This window comes from Geosmithia morbida, assembly GCF_012550715.1.
Source record: "Geosmithia morbida isolate 1262 chromosome Unknown scaffold_7, whole genome shotgun sequence".
NCBI classification, from domain to species: Eukaryota; Fungi; Ascomycota; class Sordariomycetes; order Hypocreales; family Bionectriaceae; genus Geosmithia; species Geosmithia morbida.
Window position 1 is genome coordinate 692,087 of NW_023336194.1, and position 15,641 is coordinate 707,727.

At 55.4% G+C, this 15,641-nt stretch overlaps 2 protein-coding genes across 2 annotated transcripts; one reads left to right on the top strand and one right to left on the bottom strand.

Annotated features, from left to right (window-relative positions):
• Window positions 1–765: 765 nt before the first annotated feature.
• On the top strand, window positions 766–4,065 carry GMORB2_7054 (uncharacterized protein; the record flags this gene model as incomplete). Its single annotated transcript, XM_035469019.1, has 1 exon — window positions 766–4,065. The coding sequence occupies one exon, from the start codon at window positions 766–768 to the stop codon at window positions 4,063–4,065; it is 3,300 nt and encodes a 1,099-aa protein (XP_035321399.1).
• Window positions 4,066–8,914: 4,849 nt separating this feature from the next.
• GMORB2_7055 (Sugar (and other) transporter) lies at window positions 8,915–10,979 on the bottom strand (the record flags this gene model as incomplete). Its single annotated transcript, XM_035469020.1, has 6 exons — window positions 8,915–9,191; window positions 9,264–9,356; window positions 9,432–9,793; window positions 9,904–10,265; window positions 10,347–10,804; window positions 10,897–10,979. 6 exons carry the CDS (start codon window positions 10,977–10,979, stop codon window positions 8,915–8,917), a joined length of 1,635 nt encoding a protein of 544 aa, XP_035321400.1.
• Window positions 10,980–15,641: the final 4,662 nt, after the last annotated feature.

The window sequence follows — 15,641 nt, forward strand, 5'->3', positions numbered from 1 at the left end:
CGGTCGACCGTTTGTGTCCCTGCAGAGGCAGACATTGGTCCCTCTCTCATCACCTTTCGCCTCCCCTCTCCCGAGGTTCCTTTATTCCTTTATTTTTTTTATTTTTTTTTAATTCCTTTCTTTTTCGAATTCTTTTTTTCTTCTCTTACCCTTCCTTTTTTTCTCTCGTGCTCGTACCTCCTTCTCTTGACCAGCTAAAATACTGTACTTCAGTGCAACGACGGCTTTTGCCTGTCTTCTCAACTTCTCCCCTGACCTGGTAGTAGTGCAATCTCGTACATCTCTCTCGCCTACTCCTCCAACCGAACTCCTCGACATTACATTCCTCTCTCTCTCTCTCTCTACAAGTGCTCACCTCTCCTATATCATGCACCGCTGAGCTGGAGCATTGTCGCCTTCTCTCGAGTTATCCCCTTCTTCGTTCCTGCTACATATCAGTCTCCGTCATCCCTTCCTGTGCCGCGCTCTTCAATTCCGACAGCGGCAACCGGTGCGTACGGTGCAACCGATTCCCGTCTTCCCTCTGCTCTATGTAGGAGAGTGATAGCCGACTGACACATCGAATCAGGAAAACCAACAGCAACGGTCGAGAAAACAACGTTATAAATCAACTGATTACCCTCTTTGGAAATGACCTGAACCTGACGACTCCTCCTCGACTCATAATCGCCTTGGGCCGGTCATACTCGAAAAGCGACAGACGAGAATTGAACACCTCGTCCTCCCTCGTCTCGACCCCCCGAGCACCCCATCCGCACAGCCAGGATGAACCGTCTCAGGAACCGGAAGAAGGCCAAGGAGGAGGAGGCGGCGGCGGCGGCGGCGGCGGCCCCCCGGCCGTCGGTCGACACCGAGTCGCCAGGCACATTCAAGATGTTTGGTCGATCCAAGAAGCCCGTCGAGGAGCCCAAGCCGGAGATCGACCTGGCCTCCGCCCTGCCTTCCACCGATGACTTCCGCACCAGCCTGCTCATGACCGGTCTGTCCAACCGCTTCTCCATGCTGCGCGAGCAGGATGACCCGACCAGCAAGCTTGGCAAGTCATTCGACGACAGCGTACTGCAGCCGAGGCGCCAGTCGAGGATGGACTTCCTCGGACCCTCCGGCTTGGACGACATCGCCGAGGTCAGCTCCCTGCGCAAGCCCAGCATGCCCGGCCGCATCGACTCCTTCCAGTCTTCCGACGATGCCGCCTCCACAAACGGCAGCCTCATGGGCAGGAGCAAGCCGACCGAGGGCAACAACCTGTTTGGCGGACGGCAGAAGATCTACAAGATCACCTCCTCGGGAACCGGGAGGGCCCTCTACGACGACGACGTCGCCCAGTCCGCCTTCCAGAAGTGGCGCCAGTCGGAAAAGGAGGCCGCCGCCGCTAGACTGTCGCTCGAAGAGTCGGACGCCTCCGCCGCCGCAAACGACCTGGGAGCATCGTCGCAGCCGGACTCGAATGATTTCAACCGCCGACGCGAAACTAGCTCCACCACGTCGTCGGTACCGTCAGCCGCGCGGAACTCCACGGCCGCCACCTCCATCGCGTCGGCATTCCAGCGTACGCCGTCGCTGAAGGACTGGCAGCCTCCGTCGGCGGCCGGCTCCGCCTCCGGCAACACCGGCGGCAGCAGCACAAACGCCCTCCCCAACGCCGCTGCCGCAGCAGCCCACATCCCCGAGCGCAGCGTCACTCGCACCCGACGCCTGTACGAGCAGAGTCTCCACCAGGACCTGCACGACCACCAGTCGTCAGCCCTGTCCCGCATAGACACCCTCTCCCGCAACCGCACGACGGGGAGCTACAACCCCGGCAACCGCACCCCCGACCTCCCTTGCAATGGCGGCAACGGCCAGTCACCCACCGTCGGCGCCTTCTCCGCCGTGGACATGGCACGCCGGTCCGTCCTGTCCAAGGGCAGCGCACCCAATCTGCGGTCCTCCACCTCGACCACGATCTCCGCCTTTGGCCAGCCTTCGCCCACCATCGACGGCGGCAACGGCGCCAAGCCGCTGTTTGAGCTGAGGCGCGGACCCAGCCCCGTATCCGGCGGACCTGCCGGCCAGCAAAATGCCTCGGCCTCGCTCCCGCCCCTGAGCCCACCCATCAGCGAGACCGGGGAGTATCCGTCCATGTCGATCGGTGCCAACGACAGGGGCAAGGCCACCGCTCTCGGCTTCTTCAGCCGCCCTGCCGGGCAGTACGACGAGAACCGGTACGCCCAGCGCCAGCGTCAGCTCCAGCAAGGTCGCGAGACTCCGCCTACCACCACGGGCCGCAACAGCGCAGGGTCCAACGTCTCGGCCGATGCCAACGACGGGTCGAGATCCTCGTCGTCCATCAACCGCGCGCCCGTCGCTGACGCGGTGGCCTCCCCGACCAGAGCTACGCAGCCGACCGTCCGGGAGACGGGGGAGGCGCGGAGAGGTGCTGACGAGACCAGCGGCGCCACGTTCCTAGACACCAACGACGACGATGAGGATGACGACTACATGAGCCTCGCGGCAGACGCTGCACCCTACCTCGACCTGCCCCCGCAGCTGACGCTCAACTTGCCGATCGACGAAGACGACGGCCAGGAATTCCGGCCATCCCTGGGCGGCTCCAACAGGCCGTCGCCCTTGACCCTCACGCCAGACAATGCTTCGACGGTCAGCGGCAAGGGCACGGTACCCGACGAGGACTCGCCGACACTCGGCCCGGCCTCCGGCCTCAGCGGTATGGTCAGGCAGCATCTCCGCCACGACAGTGCCGCTTCGTCCATCTACGGCGCCACGGCCGACAGCTCGGTGGCGGACAACGACAGCCAGGCGCCCTACGAGTACGGAAAGCGGCCGCAGGACAGGATGGACGGTTCCCGCAGCGTGGGCGCATCATCGAGCCTGTGGGGGGCCGAACCGGCGCAGCATGCTTCGAAGCAGCCAGACGAGGAGGACACGGAGGACTTTGCCCGCCATCTTGCCGAAGGTGCTCGCAGGGTCCGGGAGAGGCTGACGTCGTATGCCGACATGGAGCACAGCCGTTCGTCGTCGCCGAATGCGACCCGTCCTCAGCAGCAGCCGGACGATGACCTCCCGCCACCCCAGACCGGCAACGCCTACGAGGCCCTGCGTCCAAGGTCGAGCCGGAGCTCCATGGCTGACCGCGAGCACAGCCGCCAGCGCACGCCCTTCTCGGCCGCATCACCTCCTCTGCAGCACGGTTCCAAGGCGCCCTTTGACGACACTCCGCCGGCATCGGACCCCGCGGCGAAGGATGACGGCGGCCGCAGGTCGTCTGAGCAGTCCAGCGCAGACGGCGGCAAGGGCAATGCCCTCGCTGGCCTGAAGGCCTTCCGCCAGGCTCGTCGGGAGCTGCAGAAGATGAAGGAGCCGGACAGCGATACGCGGCGCAAGGCACCCCCGCCGCCGATGCCTCAGAAGGCCCCACCACCTCCGCCCGTGTCATACAACAACAACAACAACAACAGCTCGCGTCCCGGGTCGAGGGCCGCGTCGGAGCGAGATAGGAGCGGGTCCGAGGCTAGCAACAGCGGACAGCCCTACCGTCTCCCGCGCGTCCGCGCCGGATCATCAGCCCGTGATGCCCAGCAGCAGCAGCAGCAGCCCCCGCCACCTCTGCCACTTCTGCAGCCCCGAGCATACAGTCCCACCACCGCGACGGCTCCTAGCCCTACTCTCAAGTCCCCTCTCGTCCGACCAGCGGTCGGCGGTGGGATGACGACGATGTCGGCCTCGTCGCCGGGTATGCACAGCCCCATGGGTCTGGGCCCCGCTGCGAACAGCACGAGCAGCCACCCGTCCGCCCCTCCGCCCTTGCCTCCCATCAACCCCCGTCGCAAGTCTCCCGGCAGCTGGTCGCAGCAGGATCCGCTTCCGTCGCCCACCACCAGGCTGACCCCTACGGGCACGTCGACGCCGGATTTCCTCGGCGGGGGGGGGAGGTCACCCCGTGCCACGGATGACACGGCCAATGCACCGGCCCAGTCCAAGCAGAGGCTGCGCAGGATGGAGCCTTCGCCTTCCTCGCCGCGCGGTTGGGACGCCTCCGGTTCTTCTACCCGTGGAATGTTTTAGCCTCCATAATCTCCCTCTCGGGGAAGTATTTCGTGACTTCTTCGGCTTCTTGTGATGATGCTTGTGTTTGCTCGAGATTTTGTAATATATATCCCCCCCTTCTTTTGTTTTCTCTCTCCATTTCTTTTATTTTTACATGTCTTTCATCTGATTTCTGGAGTACATGGCAATTTGTCAAACATGTAAAATGGTTTCCTCTTCTTTTCATTCAAATTCTCTCACTTTGGTCTCTTCTCTGTTTCACACACTCACAATGGGGCGCACTTTTCGAACTTGGAACTTGGGGTATCTTACGGTGCAACATTGATAGGCTGGGTTTATTCAATGTTGACGGGATGGAGAACAGATGACAATATGGCGCACTTGGTATATGAGTATATATAGAGTCAATTATTTCATTGGAATAAAAAAAAATGCAGCAACGGATAATAAATTACAGGCGATGAAGAGAAGAGGAGAGATGCATAGTAAAGCCACCCCGATAATGGAGAGAGGATGAGAGGAGAGAAGGACACGCTGAGTCGCAGAGCTTCTTGTACGAGGGCATGAACTGCAAGTCATACAAGTGGGAAGCCGATGTTTTTTTTTTCTTCTTTTTCCCATGTCTTGCCGCTCACCCAATTTCCAAGTTGATACGTGTATAGGCATGCAGAGACATGGGCATGTGGTGAATACATCCGATAGATGCTGTGAAGAGGAGACCCCGAATGATAGAGAGTGATGATGGAAGAGTCGAATTGTCGATGCGGGATGTGTTGTGGGTGAACATGTGTGTGTGAGAGTGCATGTCTTGTGTGTGTGTACGTGTGTGCTTGGATGGACATGTATATGTCGGATGGGTAGATTGATGAGATGCACCGCCGATGCATCACATCAAGAGAGGCATAGCGGGTGCGATCAAGTACAAGGACAGTTGGTGCACTGCTTGTGTCCACAGGTGGTGCACGTCGTACTGATGACGATCATGCCATTGCACCGGCAGCAGTATTCGTAGGCAGGCATTATTCCGTCTTCCGTCTTGGCTCGGGTGGATGTGTTGCTTGGGGGGGGGGAGGGTTGATTCTTTTGATGTTGAAGATTGGGCTGCAAGTTGCAATGTCTGTGGAGGTGAAGAAGTTGCGAGATTTGGTTTAGAGGATAATCGAAGGACAGAGAGAGAGAGAGAGAGAGAAAGGGTTGAGAAGAGACAGGCACGCACTCGTATACTTATAACCACTTCTCCCCGATCAGCATGCATGTAGAGCAACGTCCCGCGCGCGATTCACGTGTGTTTTCTTGGCCATGGTGTTGTTTCCTGATTCCATTACTCTCCAAGACTGGTCACGACTTGACTCTATAGATAAGAAGGGACAACCTCATTTGAAAGTCGCTGCCTTTTCCCATCGGCGAATATCCAATGAAACGGTTTACAGTACAGATATGTAATATCCTGGGGTCAGGACTTTCTCTGCGGGGGGAGGGAGGGGCTCAGCATCGGCTCCGATGTCCCAAACGCGGGGAGGGCGGGCTTATCCCAACTGGTTCAATCCTCGAGATACATATCCCCATGCCATCCATCATAGGGCCTTTGTTTTTGTCAGTTCGCCTTCCTGACCACTTGCATCACGAGGAGCTATTTACCACGCATAATGTAAACTGGACCCTGCATGATAGCATGCCGTGGCGCAACCACACCCTCCCCCCCCCTCCCCCCTTCCCCTCCTCATCCCTCATCCCTTATCCCTTGATACGCAGCCGACTATGTCGTTGAGATGGCTCGGCCGCAAAACACCCTTGGCTGATCGATCCTTGGCTGCTTTGGCTCCCAAGCTCAATGTACGCTACGTTACCCCACGCCATTCTCTAGGCTCGAGCTTTGGCGCCGGTTTCCGAAAGATCGTCCGTTTAGGGTGGTCATGTGTTGCGGAATTCTCCCGGATAAGAATGGGACTCGGGGGAGAGAGAAGTCCTACTCTTGACTTCCCACGGTTGGGAACTGCACGTACACATTGTTCCCTGTCGTTTGGCTGCATCTCGTGCAGGTACGCGTTGCAGCCGGCCGGATGTTCATGTGAAGCCTGGTTTTTATTCAATCTCTTATTCTTCCGTCGCTAGGATATCCATTCTATCCTTCTCCTAGATCACCATCCGCCAGCTGTCCCGTACCCAACATCACATCCTGCCTAGCCACATTCCTTCACGGCTGCACATCAGACTAGACGGCCCGGAGTCCCCGGTCAACGTAGGTAGACAGGCTACTAAAACCATCATCACTAGTCCCATCACTCGGCCCCGCCCTCATCGGGGTAGAGTCATGACGTATTCAGTTGACAGGTCGCTTGTCACAGATGCTTCGAAAAGAAGTCGGCAACGTTATGGGTACCCTCGCTCGTAATCCTTGACATTGTTGCCATCCGTCAGGTTCGCCCGCGCGCCCATCCAGCTGTGTAGCATGGTCGGAAACGTCTCCACCTCGCCGGTCCTGTCTGGCCGTGAGAGAATCTCCTCGTACTTGGCCCCTACATCTTCGGGCTCGCCTAGAGAAGAGAAGGTGAGGCACGCTATACTTTCAATCATCTTCTTTCCGGCCGCCAGAGAGGAAGATCAGTCTTCGCAAACACGTGTAGGCAGTTGGCAGAGATGCATACCGGGCATGAGCTGTTCCTCCGAGTTCTGAAGGCCTGCGGCGTCTGCTCGAGTTGCCGTCGCCAGTTGCGAGAACTGCTACCTTTCCCTCGTGTGAGGTATTCTCGAGCGATTGATCATTAGCAGCAGTAGATTGATAGTACTTTCACTTTCACAATAGACCGAATACCCCGATATGATCCTCGGCCCGAGGCCATCCAACCACATCCGCCTGGCGGACTTTGAGGACCCTCTCAACATTATGGGCAATGCCAGAGGCACGTATCTTGGCGTACTTCTCCTCCGTGTCGTGTGGGAACAGCGCGCTATCTATCTCAGCGCCAACAATGTCTTTTTTTTTTTCTTTCGTATAGTTGGTGCCAAGTTATCGGGTTGATATCTCACCCCCCAGGGACGATATCATAACATCGCGTTGCCTTGCAGGTCTTGAATCCCGCCATGTCCTCCCTCCGTTTTCGGCTTGTAGCCGTCCGTCACCGGGAACGTTCGGCAGCAAGCTTCACTCGTCACTGCTGACTCTGCGCAAACCTGCGTGGAGGTTTGACGCCTGTATCGGAACCGAGACGGCAACTGGAGTGCACAGGTAACAGCGGAACGGCTTGCGTCGTCCTTGTTGGGGAAATGTCTGCGCAGAGATACTGCGTACAGACAAACAAGCCTATTCTTGTATCCTCACAAATCATAAGGGGAAGAAGCCATATCGGATCGTCCCCTGTAAGCTATATAAGAGAGTGCGTCTACGTCCGTAGTCGACGACTTACGATTACGGGATGCTTGCTTAGCAGGGCTAGCAAGGATACAGACAGCGCTCGAGGCTCAGGAGCAGATATCACGATGATGATGACGGAGCGCACCCTGAAGACTGAAGAGATACACTCACCTGCCCTCCCCCATGACGGAGTGGACGTTGAGCTGCAGCGGTCCATCGTTGGCGGACTCTCACAAGAAGGAGCCTCTTCTGCCTTACACAGTCCACAGGCTACAGGAACCACGAGAACGCCCCTGTCATTGTTCTCGTCTCCTTCGCGGCCTTTTAACCTCGCCGCCCACCAGCGCGATATACCTTTCTTCCCTGCCGTCAATTGCAAGAGGCTCGAATGCGTCGATATCTCTCGTCAACTTGACAGTCACGATATATCTTGTAAGTTTGCACAGCAGAAACCCCAGGTCCAGGTCATTGCATTGAGTGAAAGAAGAGGGCAAATATATATATATTGTGGGTTTTCCAGGGATTCACGCCTCTCTTCATTGGAAACCTCTTGCACATACCGGCGCCGGCCGGCATACAGGATTTGCTGTGCTGTCTACGTGGCAGCAAACATTGATCTTATCTGGCCCTGTCAAGAGGCTACGGCTCCTTACTTGCACTTCAACGTCTCCAGAGCTCTGGCCGCGCGGCTACAGTCGCCCTGGGAAGCGCCACTCCGGCAGACCTCATTTCCCGCGCTGAGAGGGGACGGTACATAGGCTATGCGACAATGGGTGTCACCCTCGGACCAGCCTCATCATCGTCTGTGGATGGTGCGTGGAACAGGAGTTATTCTTGGCAGGCAAAGAGGCGGCTTCCTCCTTCTCCGCAGCCTTCTCTGAGTCGCTCAACAACTTGGGCACCCTGATAGTCGATCTTGACGTCAAGTTCGAGGGAGCAGAGGTCAGAAAAGGTCCAACTGTCAAGAACTATCATGGTAGACTCCGCTTCACTAGTATCGCCTCATTCGCAGTGGCAGACATTCTCACTTTACTGGGCCGTCATCATCGTCGTACCTGCAGCAATACATGTATAATCCCAATGGAATTGGACTCTACATACCGTAGGAAGGATTGTATGCACCGCCGACAGCTCGAGTACCAAAACCGAATCAACTGAATGAAGCCCGCAAGGAGCCCGGCCACGTGAGAAAAGATGAATGTGATCAAAAGACATCTACATCTTTCCAGGCTTTCTTTTCCGCACCAGAGCGGCTATCATCCTCCACAACCCCTTCCCCCCACGGGGGATTCCGTCGTCTGCACATACCCGAGAATTCCTCCTATTCTCCCGTCAGAATGCAACGGCACGGCCGGGTATCAAGAAAAAAGAAATGTGTAAAATGTGACCGAGAATACAATATTCGAGAGGAGAGAAAAAAAATAAACGAGTTCGCGATGCGTCAGTCATGAGTTTAGCAAAGGGAGTCTACCCCTGTCCACTGTGACGCCCAGCGCCTCCTTTTCCTCCCCCAGACTAAGGCTTGATCTCAGCAGTGGGTCTGTCGCTGTCGGAGATATGCTCAGGTGAGGGAGCCGCGGCAGTCTTCTCGTCCTCGATACGAAGTACGTTGTCCTCGAGGTACTCGGGCTTGAGGTTTCCGTGCTTGTCGTATCGGTGGGGCTCCCTGATGGAGATGGCCGTGACGTCGAAAATGCTGTGGCTCTTCTTGAAGATCATGTCCATCTCTTCGAGCGAACGCATGCGGGTCTCGGGGAAGAAGAAGTAGACGCAAGGGAACATGAAGGCGTTGCTGTGGAGAAGCTGGTGTTAGCCGAGCATGCTCAATAGTGAGGACCGTCCTACGGCAGAATCGAAGGCTTACATGACAGCAAAGATGACATAAGTCTTGTAGCCGATGGAGTCGAAAGAGACAGGAGTGACCATGACAACCATGAAGTTGAAGATCCAGTTGGCACTAAAAGGTGGCGATATCAGCACGTGGGGCCATGATGGTTAGAGATACGTGTAGAACTGGAGAGAGAAGAAATACCTGGTGGACAGAGCATTGGTCGGGGCACGGATACGCAGAGGAACAATCTCAGCCGGGTACAGCCAGGTCATGCCGAGCCAACCAATGGCGAAGCATGTGTTGAAGACGAAGAGGAACACGGCCTGCCCGATACCAGCCTGGGAGTCGTCCAAGTGCGTCAGGCGGTAATTGGTACCGGCGAGAACAGCCATCGAGATTGACATTCCGGCGGCACCAAAGAGCATGAGTGGGCGACGGCCGACCTTCTCGATGATGTAGATGGGGATGAAAGAGGCCATGAAGTACTCGGTACCGTTGCAGGCAGCGAGAAGCTTGGGGTAGTTGTTCTGGGTAAGACCAATCTGCCTGTACAGCGAGGGGGCCTGTTGAAGAGTTCCCATCAGCTCCTCTGTTCCACTCATCGGACAGGACAGAACATAGATTCCGACGTGTCTAGCTTGATTTCTCGACCTGAAGAGAGGCTGCAACTCACATAGTAAGTAATAAGGTTGATACCGGAGATTTGCTGGAACATCTGGTTGACATAGGCAAGGACGACGCGATGGAACTCGCGGTACTCGCTCATATCAAACAGGCTGCGGTAGGTACCCTTGGACATCTCGATGACAGTGGCCTTGATGTTCTCAAACTCCTTGCGCAGATTGATGTCGGTGCGCGGCTTGTCGTTGAGGGCCTCGAGGATCTGAAGGGCCTCCTCGTCCCTGCCCTGCATGACGAGCCATCGGGGAGATTCGGGGAGATTTGAAATGGAGACGATGATGACAAGGGCAAAGATGATCTGGAAGGCGATAGGGAAGCGCCAGGCGACCTCCTTCTTCCCGATCCAGGCAAATCCTGAAAGATCAGATTAGCATCCAGGCAGAGATGAACTGCTCACGGGGAGCGCTGGGAAGAGCGATGCAGGATAGGAATTACCATAGTTGATCCAGTAACTGAGACAGATACCGCCAGTGATGAGAGAGCCTTCGTACATGACCAGCTTCCCTCGGTCGTGAGACTTGGCCGATTCAGACTGCCAGGTAGGGACGGTACTGGTGTTGATTCCGTTCCCGATACCGGTGACGATTCGTCCGACGATGAAGTGAGGCAGGTCGTAGGCCGTGGCCTGAAGGATGGCGCCGGTGATCATGGTAGCACAGCCAACCATGATGGTGCGGCGACGTCCGAGAGGGTTACCGATGAAGATGCAGAGGACAGCGCCGGTGAAGCAGCCGAGGTTGTAGGCAGCGACGGTGATACCCTGGTTGGTGCTGCGGGTGCTCTGGGTGGCCCTGTCGATGCCTTCCTCATCTGGGTTGATGCTAGGGAAATATTTGGTGAAGGACGGCAGATCCAAGAAGCCGCCAGTGATGCCCTGATCATAACCGAAGAGACTGTTCGGTTCCGCACAAGATTGTCAGGAATCTGGTCTCAAAACGCAAGTCTTCGACGCAGCCAAGAGGCCAAGAGAGAGAGGGCGCCTTACAAGAAATCGAGACTGCCTAGGGAGCTGATGGCCAGGTTCAGGGACCTGCCCCTCCAGCCATAGTATTTGGGAATCCCAAACATGATGGTCAGACTCAGACCCGGCGTGGGATACCAGCAATCGTCGAGACGGTTTTGTTAGCGAGAGGATACTATGCTGTGTGTGGCGCGTATCTCAAAAAGTGACGGGGTATGTAGAAGAAGATGAAGGGGGAGATGAGATGAGACTGACGCGGGTGTACGCGTGTGGGGGGAGAGCCGTTCTTTAAGACGGAAAACGATCCGTTCAAGCCTTACATCTGGGCGACATTACGTAGTTCCACAGGAGGAATCAGACAACAGGAAACGATGCATCGAGCTTCTTCCCGGCTAGCAGAAAGCGGTAATCCGAGAAGAAGAGGACGGGGGGAGAGCATGGGAGCGTGTGGGGAAGGCAGGAGGAGGGTCACGGCAAGTAATGATACCAGCCCCATGTACCAGTACTTGGTTGCCCTTCAAGTTCCTCGGTGCAGAGAGCAACTTGTAGTATTGTACCCCGTAATACTCGGTAGTAGTCATACTCGGACGGGATGCATTCGCAGGTAAAGAACGAGCAGGAAACACGTCAGGGGTGCCGGCCAACTGCATGGGTATTGGCGTCCGGGGGATGGCGGAGAGCATGTCTGCCGTTATCCCGTCGGCCTCCTATACGGCGCCCTCCCCACTAAGACGTGTTGTGTTGGTGGTATGAGTGCTCGTATCTGTGACCCTCTCAGCATGTATAGTCGTGAGTACTTCTGATTGAAAGCTCATCCCCTTCAGATACAGGTGCTCCTAGCCAAGCCTCGGGTGTAGAACTTCACCGTACATCCCAAAGGCTGATGGCCCTTTCCCGTGGTTCCTCTCTCGATTCCTTCTTCCCCCTTCGTCCTACACTGGCCTTTCTTCCCTCTACTCACACGTCCAGAGTCCAGGTCGATGTATTGTGAGAGGACGATGCGAGTACATGGACACTCGAAATCTTGATTCGGGAACCGACGGGAATTGGGGTGCTCAGCTAATACGGTCAATTCGACGCGGTACCTCTCTCCCTCGCTGGTAAGACTGACCTCCATGACGGGAAAAGCAAAGTGGGCCATGAGTCCGACCCTGGTAAGCATGGGGACACCATAATCCATCCTTTTCCCCGCTCGTATCCCCCCCCCCCTCCCCCTTCCCTTGTTCATTGACATGGACCTTTCTTCCCCCATGGGCACCGACTCTCTTTACTGGGTCATCCACCGGCCAGCAGTAACAATGATCGAGTCCCAAGGTGGAGGAGGAAATACACCGGCCCACCCTCCCTGGCTCTCTCTCAGCCTTGGCATCGGACATGGTAGCCAACTAGTCCAACCGGAACCATCTCGTGATGCGGGAAATGCTCTAGTCTCTCTTCTTGGCCTACGCCAATGACGTATGTGGTTGCAGGTAATACGTTTTACGACCAACAGCCGCCACCTATCCACTACAAGTAAGTCTGAAATATGTAAAAGGTAGGCAAGTAGGCCGATGAGTGCCGAAGTTGAAGTAAGAGGCACTTGGCGCAGGCGTGTTGTCGGCATAACATGTCGTTGTGGGGGAGAGGCCCGAGGAGAACATTCTGCGGCGCCCTTCCGGCTTACAGTCGCGGCGCTGGTTATCAATGCCGTTTCCGCGTACCGACAGCAAGAACGGATGTGTCCTGTCCCTGGTCCCTTGGTGATCCGCTCTTAGATATCCCCTTCTCCCTTCTTCGTTTCTTCTCTAGAGTCATTCCCGAAATCCACGTGCCACGGATGACAGAGCCAGCGTACATGTTTTGCCTGTTCCGCTATGCCATGTGCTGCTTCGTTGCATCGCCCATAATTTTTGTCTCAACCTTGGATTCAAGCTTAATTGAGCCTTACCGGTTTGATCTGAGAGCCTTTTTTTCCTTCGTCCCCACTTGTATGAGCAATTCTGTGGGTAATCACTCGACGGGGAAGGGAAATGTTGATCCTTTCTTGTGCGGCGGTGAAATGTCTCTGTTAGGTCTCTGCCAGATCTGGAACCATGTCGCGCCGCGCGTACGCCGGATAGAAAGAAAATGATACAAGATCCTGTATTTTCATTCTCGCCCCACGGCGAAGAACTGTGGGCACGGCTTTCATCATCGAGCGGACGGAAGACGGACGACGACGGCCGCAAAACTTGGCGTCGTGGGGAAACGGTGGCTGTGCCCGACAGGCATTGTGCCAATCGAGAGACGAGAGAGAGGTCAATTGGCTTCTGCCGTTGACCGTTGACGGGATAGAAAGGAGACGGAAAGGTTGATCAAGTCGTCGGTGCCGCGTTTCCTTGGCCTTCAATGCTTGCCAGCAGGCATCAGTTTTGTGATGGCGGCCGAGCCGAGTCTTGGGAGCACTTCGCTCGGTCCATCTGGACGGAGAGCCAGGGGAGGGTACAGAGTGTATCTTATATAGTGATAAGATAGTACCTTGTCATCGTACTGGTCTACCAACGGACGCGAGTCCGTCTACGAGAGGAATGATTTGCCCGCTTGGTATTCCTCACCTCTCCCCGACGAATCGAAACAACTTCTCACTCTCTCTAGTCTGGACGTGAGAAGATCTAGAGTAGAGGAGGCATACGGCGTAGCCTGTACTGGTACGAGTACTTGTGCGTGGTCAAGGTCGAGTCGGTAGCAAGGAGGGGTAACACCGACTCTCTCTGTATGATGACTTACTGCGAACATGTGGTATTAATATTGCATTGGACGGAGTAACGATTCAACTCATGCATCTACTCCGTACTTGTACTAGGCGGTCATTGTGGAGGATGGCAACAGACATTGATTGGGGAAGCTGGGAGGGCCAGGGGGGGTGGGGAGGGGAGTCGGTAGGGAATGGAATACGGAGGAAGATCCTAATAGGTTCCTCTTTGGTCTGCCAAGAGCCAAGGCCTCTATCTCCTCTCGTCCGACGATCACTCTGTCGCGTAGAAGTAGCCGGTCTGATTGCGGTAAGCGCGCGCCGACGAGATTAACCGTAAAAAAAGGTTAACGATGATAGACTACAGAAGTGGGTAATCTGGCACGAGCAGAGAGAGAAACGTGGTCCTGTGTCGCGACCGGAGAGCATACATCACTCCGTCTCACCTCGTCGCGCCTTACAGCAGTCACAGCGAGACATGGGAAGCAGAAGAAAAAGAAGGAGGGAAGAGAGAGAGAGAGGGTGGAGGGTTCGATAGAGAGATAGGTCAGAGCCTGTTGCTGATGAACGGACTTCATTTGTCGGCTGCTCGAGATCCGTTGGTTCTACCACGGCGCCATATCATGTACCCTCCATATCCATTATGTGTAGGACGAGTTACGCTCATGCTCTTGATGATTACGTGTACGAGTAACGAGTACATCCCAGGTAAGTAATGATACATGCATGCCTATTCCCTTCTGCCGTCTCAGATACCCCACAGCTCGTGCTCGCTCTGATGTTACCCCTCATCTATCCAGGTGAACTTGACCCTTGCTAGATTCGTTTCAAATCAGGCATATCACCTTGGAGGGCGTTGACGCATAATACATTCAAGTTATAATACCAAAATTTGGGTGACCAGAACCAACAATGGGCAACAAGCTGACATGTCAATATTACGGAGTAAATCTCTCCCCCGCTTCCCCGCGCTCTCCCAACTCCAAAGTCTCCGTACGTGCAGAAGGAGAGAAAAAAAAGTATACGCGTTCACCATCTTCTCCGTCCGTATCAGCCCGAAGATGAAAAGAGGGGAGAGGAGAGAGGAGAAGCTCCCCCCAACCATCATCTACGAGGACTGCACCGTCATCTTCTTCGCATGGGGCGCCTTAGCTTGCATGGGTGGCCTCTTGGCGCCCACCCTCCCTTTTATTGCTGCCTGGACATTGTTGTGAGTTGACTCTCTGCGAGATTCGTTTTGCGTATGCGTAGGGATTCATGTACGACAACTCCAGAGGTGATTGTATTTCTATATATCGACTGCGGCATGTCTGTGAACAGTTCTTGTTATCGGGCGGGATTCCCCAGGTATCTAGCAGTATCTGGTACGGGGTGGTGTAAGTGCACCTACTCGGAGCCCATCAGGACATTGTATTGAGCGTCACAGGGACAGAGGACCCTTTAACGTGTGTCACACTGATATTGAACCTTTTCACATTTCATGTATCAGTATTCCCAGCTACATGCGTGCAGTCATTGCCTGCATTCGATTACCTCCATGTGTAAGTCTCGGGTGGTCAGAATACTGTATGTAGCTACGAGTACAGATGTACCATCTGTTTGGAATCGCGAGCTTGTGAAAGTTGGCCTACGCCTCTTCCCTATGCATCCTGACATCACCCTGCAGAACAGGAGGCATCTCTTCACGGAAATATCGGCAACTAGACGTTATGGATGGCATCAGCAATCATGACAGCGACGATTACCTTGAGAATTGGTGCCGAGTATAGGTTGTGGCACCCGATATTGGACATGACTAAGCAGTTAGGAGCTGCTGCCACACTCACAACTCTAGATTTCCTCATAGATAGATTTCCTCCCTTGCTCTTCATTAAGCAATCAGACACATACCCGTCGATCCAGGACATACCAGTAGGCTAAGACCACTGTATTCACGTCTACGGGTCATCGCGTGCTGTCGCAAGCAGGAAGCACAAGGTTCTAGGTACCGGGTAGGTATCAGCGGACGGGTTGAGCCCGGCCTTTTGTTGTTTGCAGAGCGGCCGAGCCGGTGGCTAGA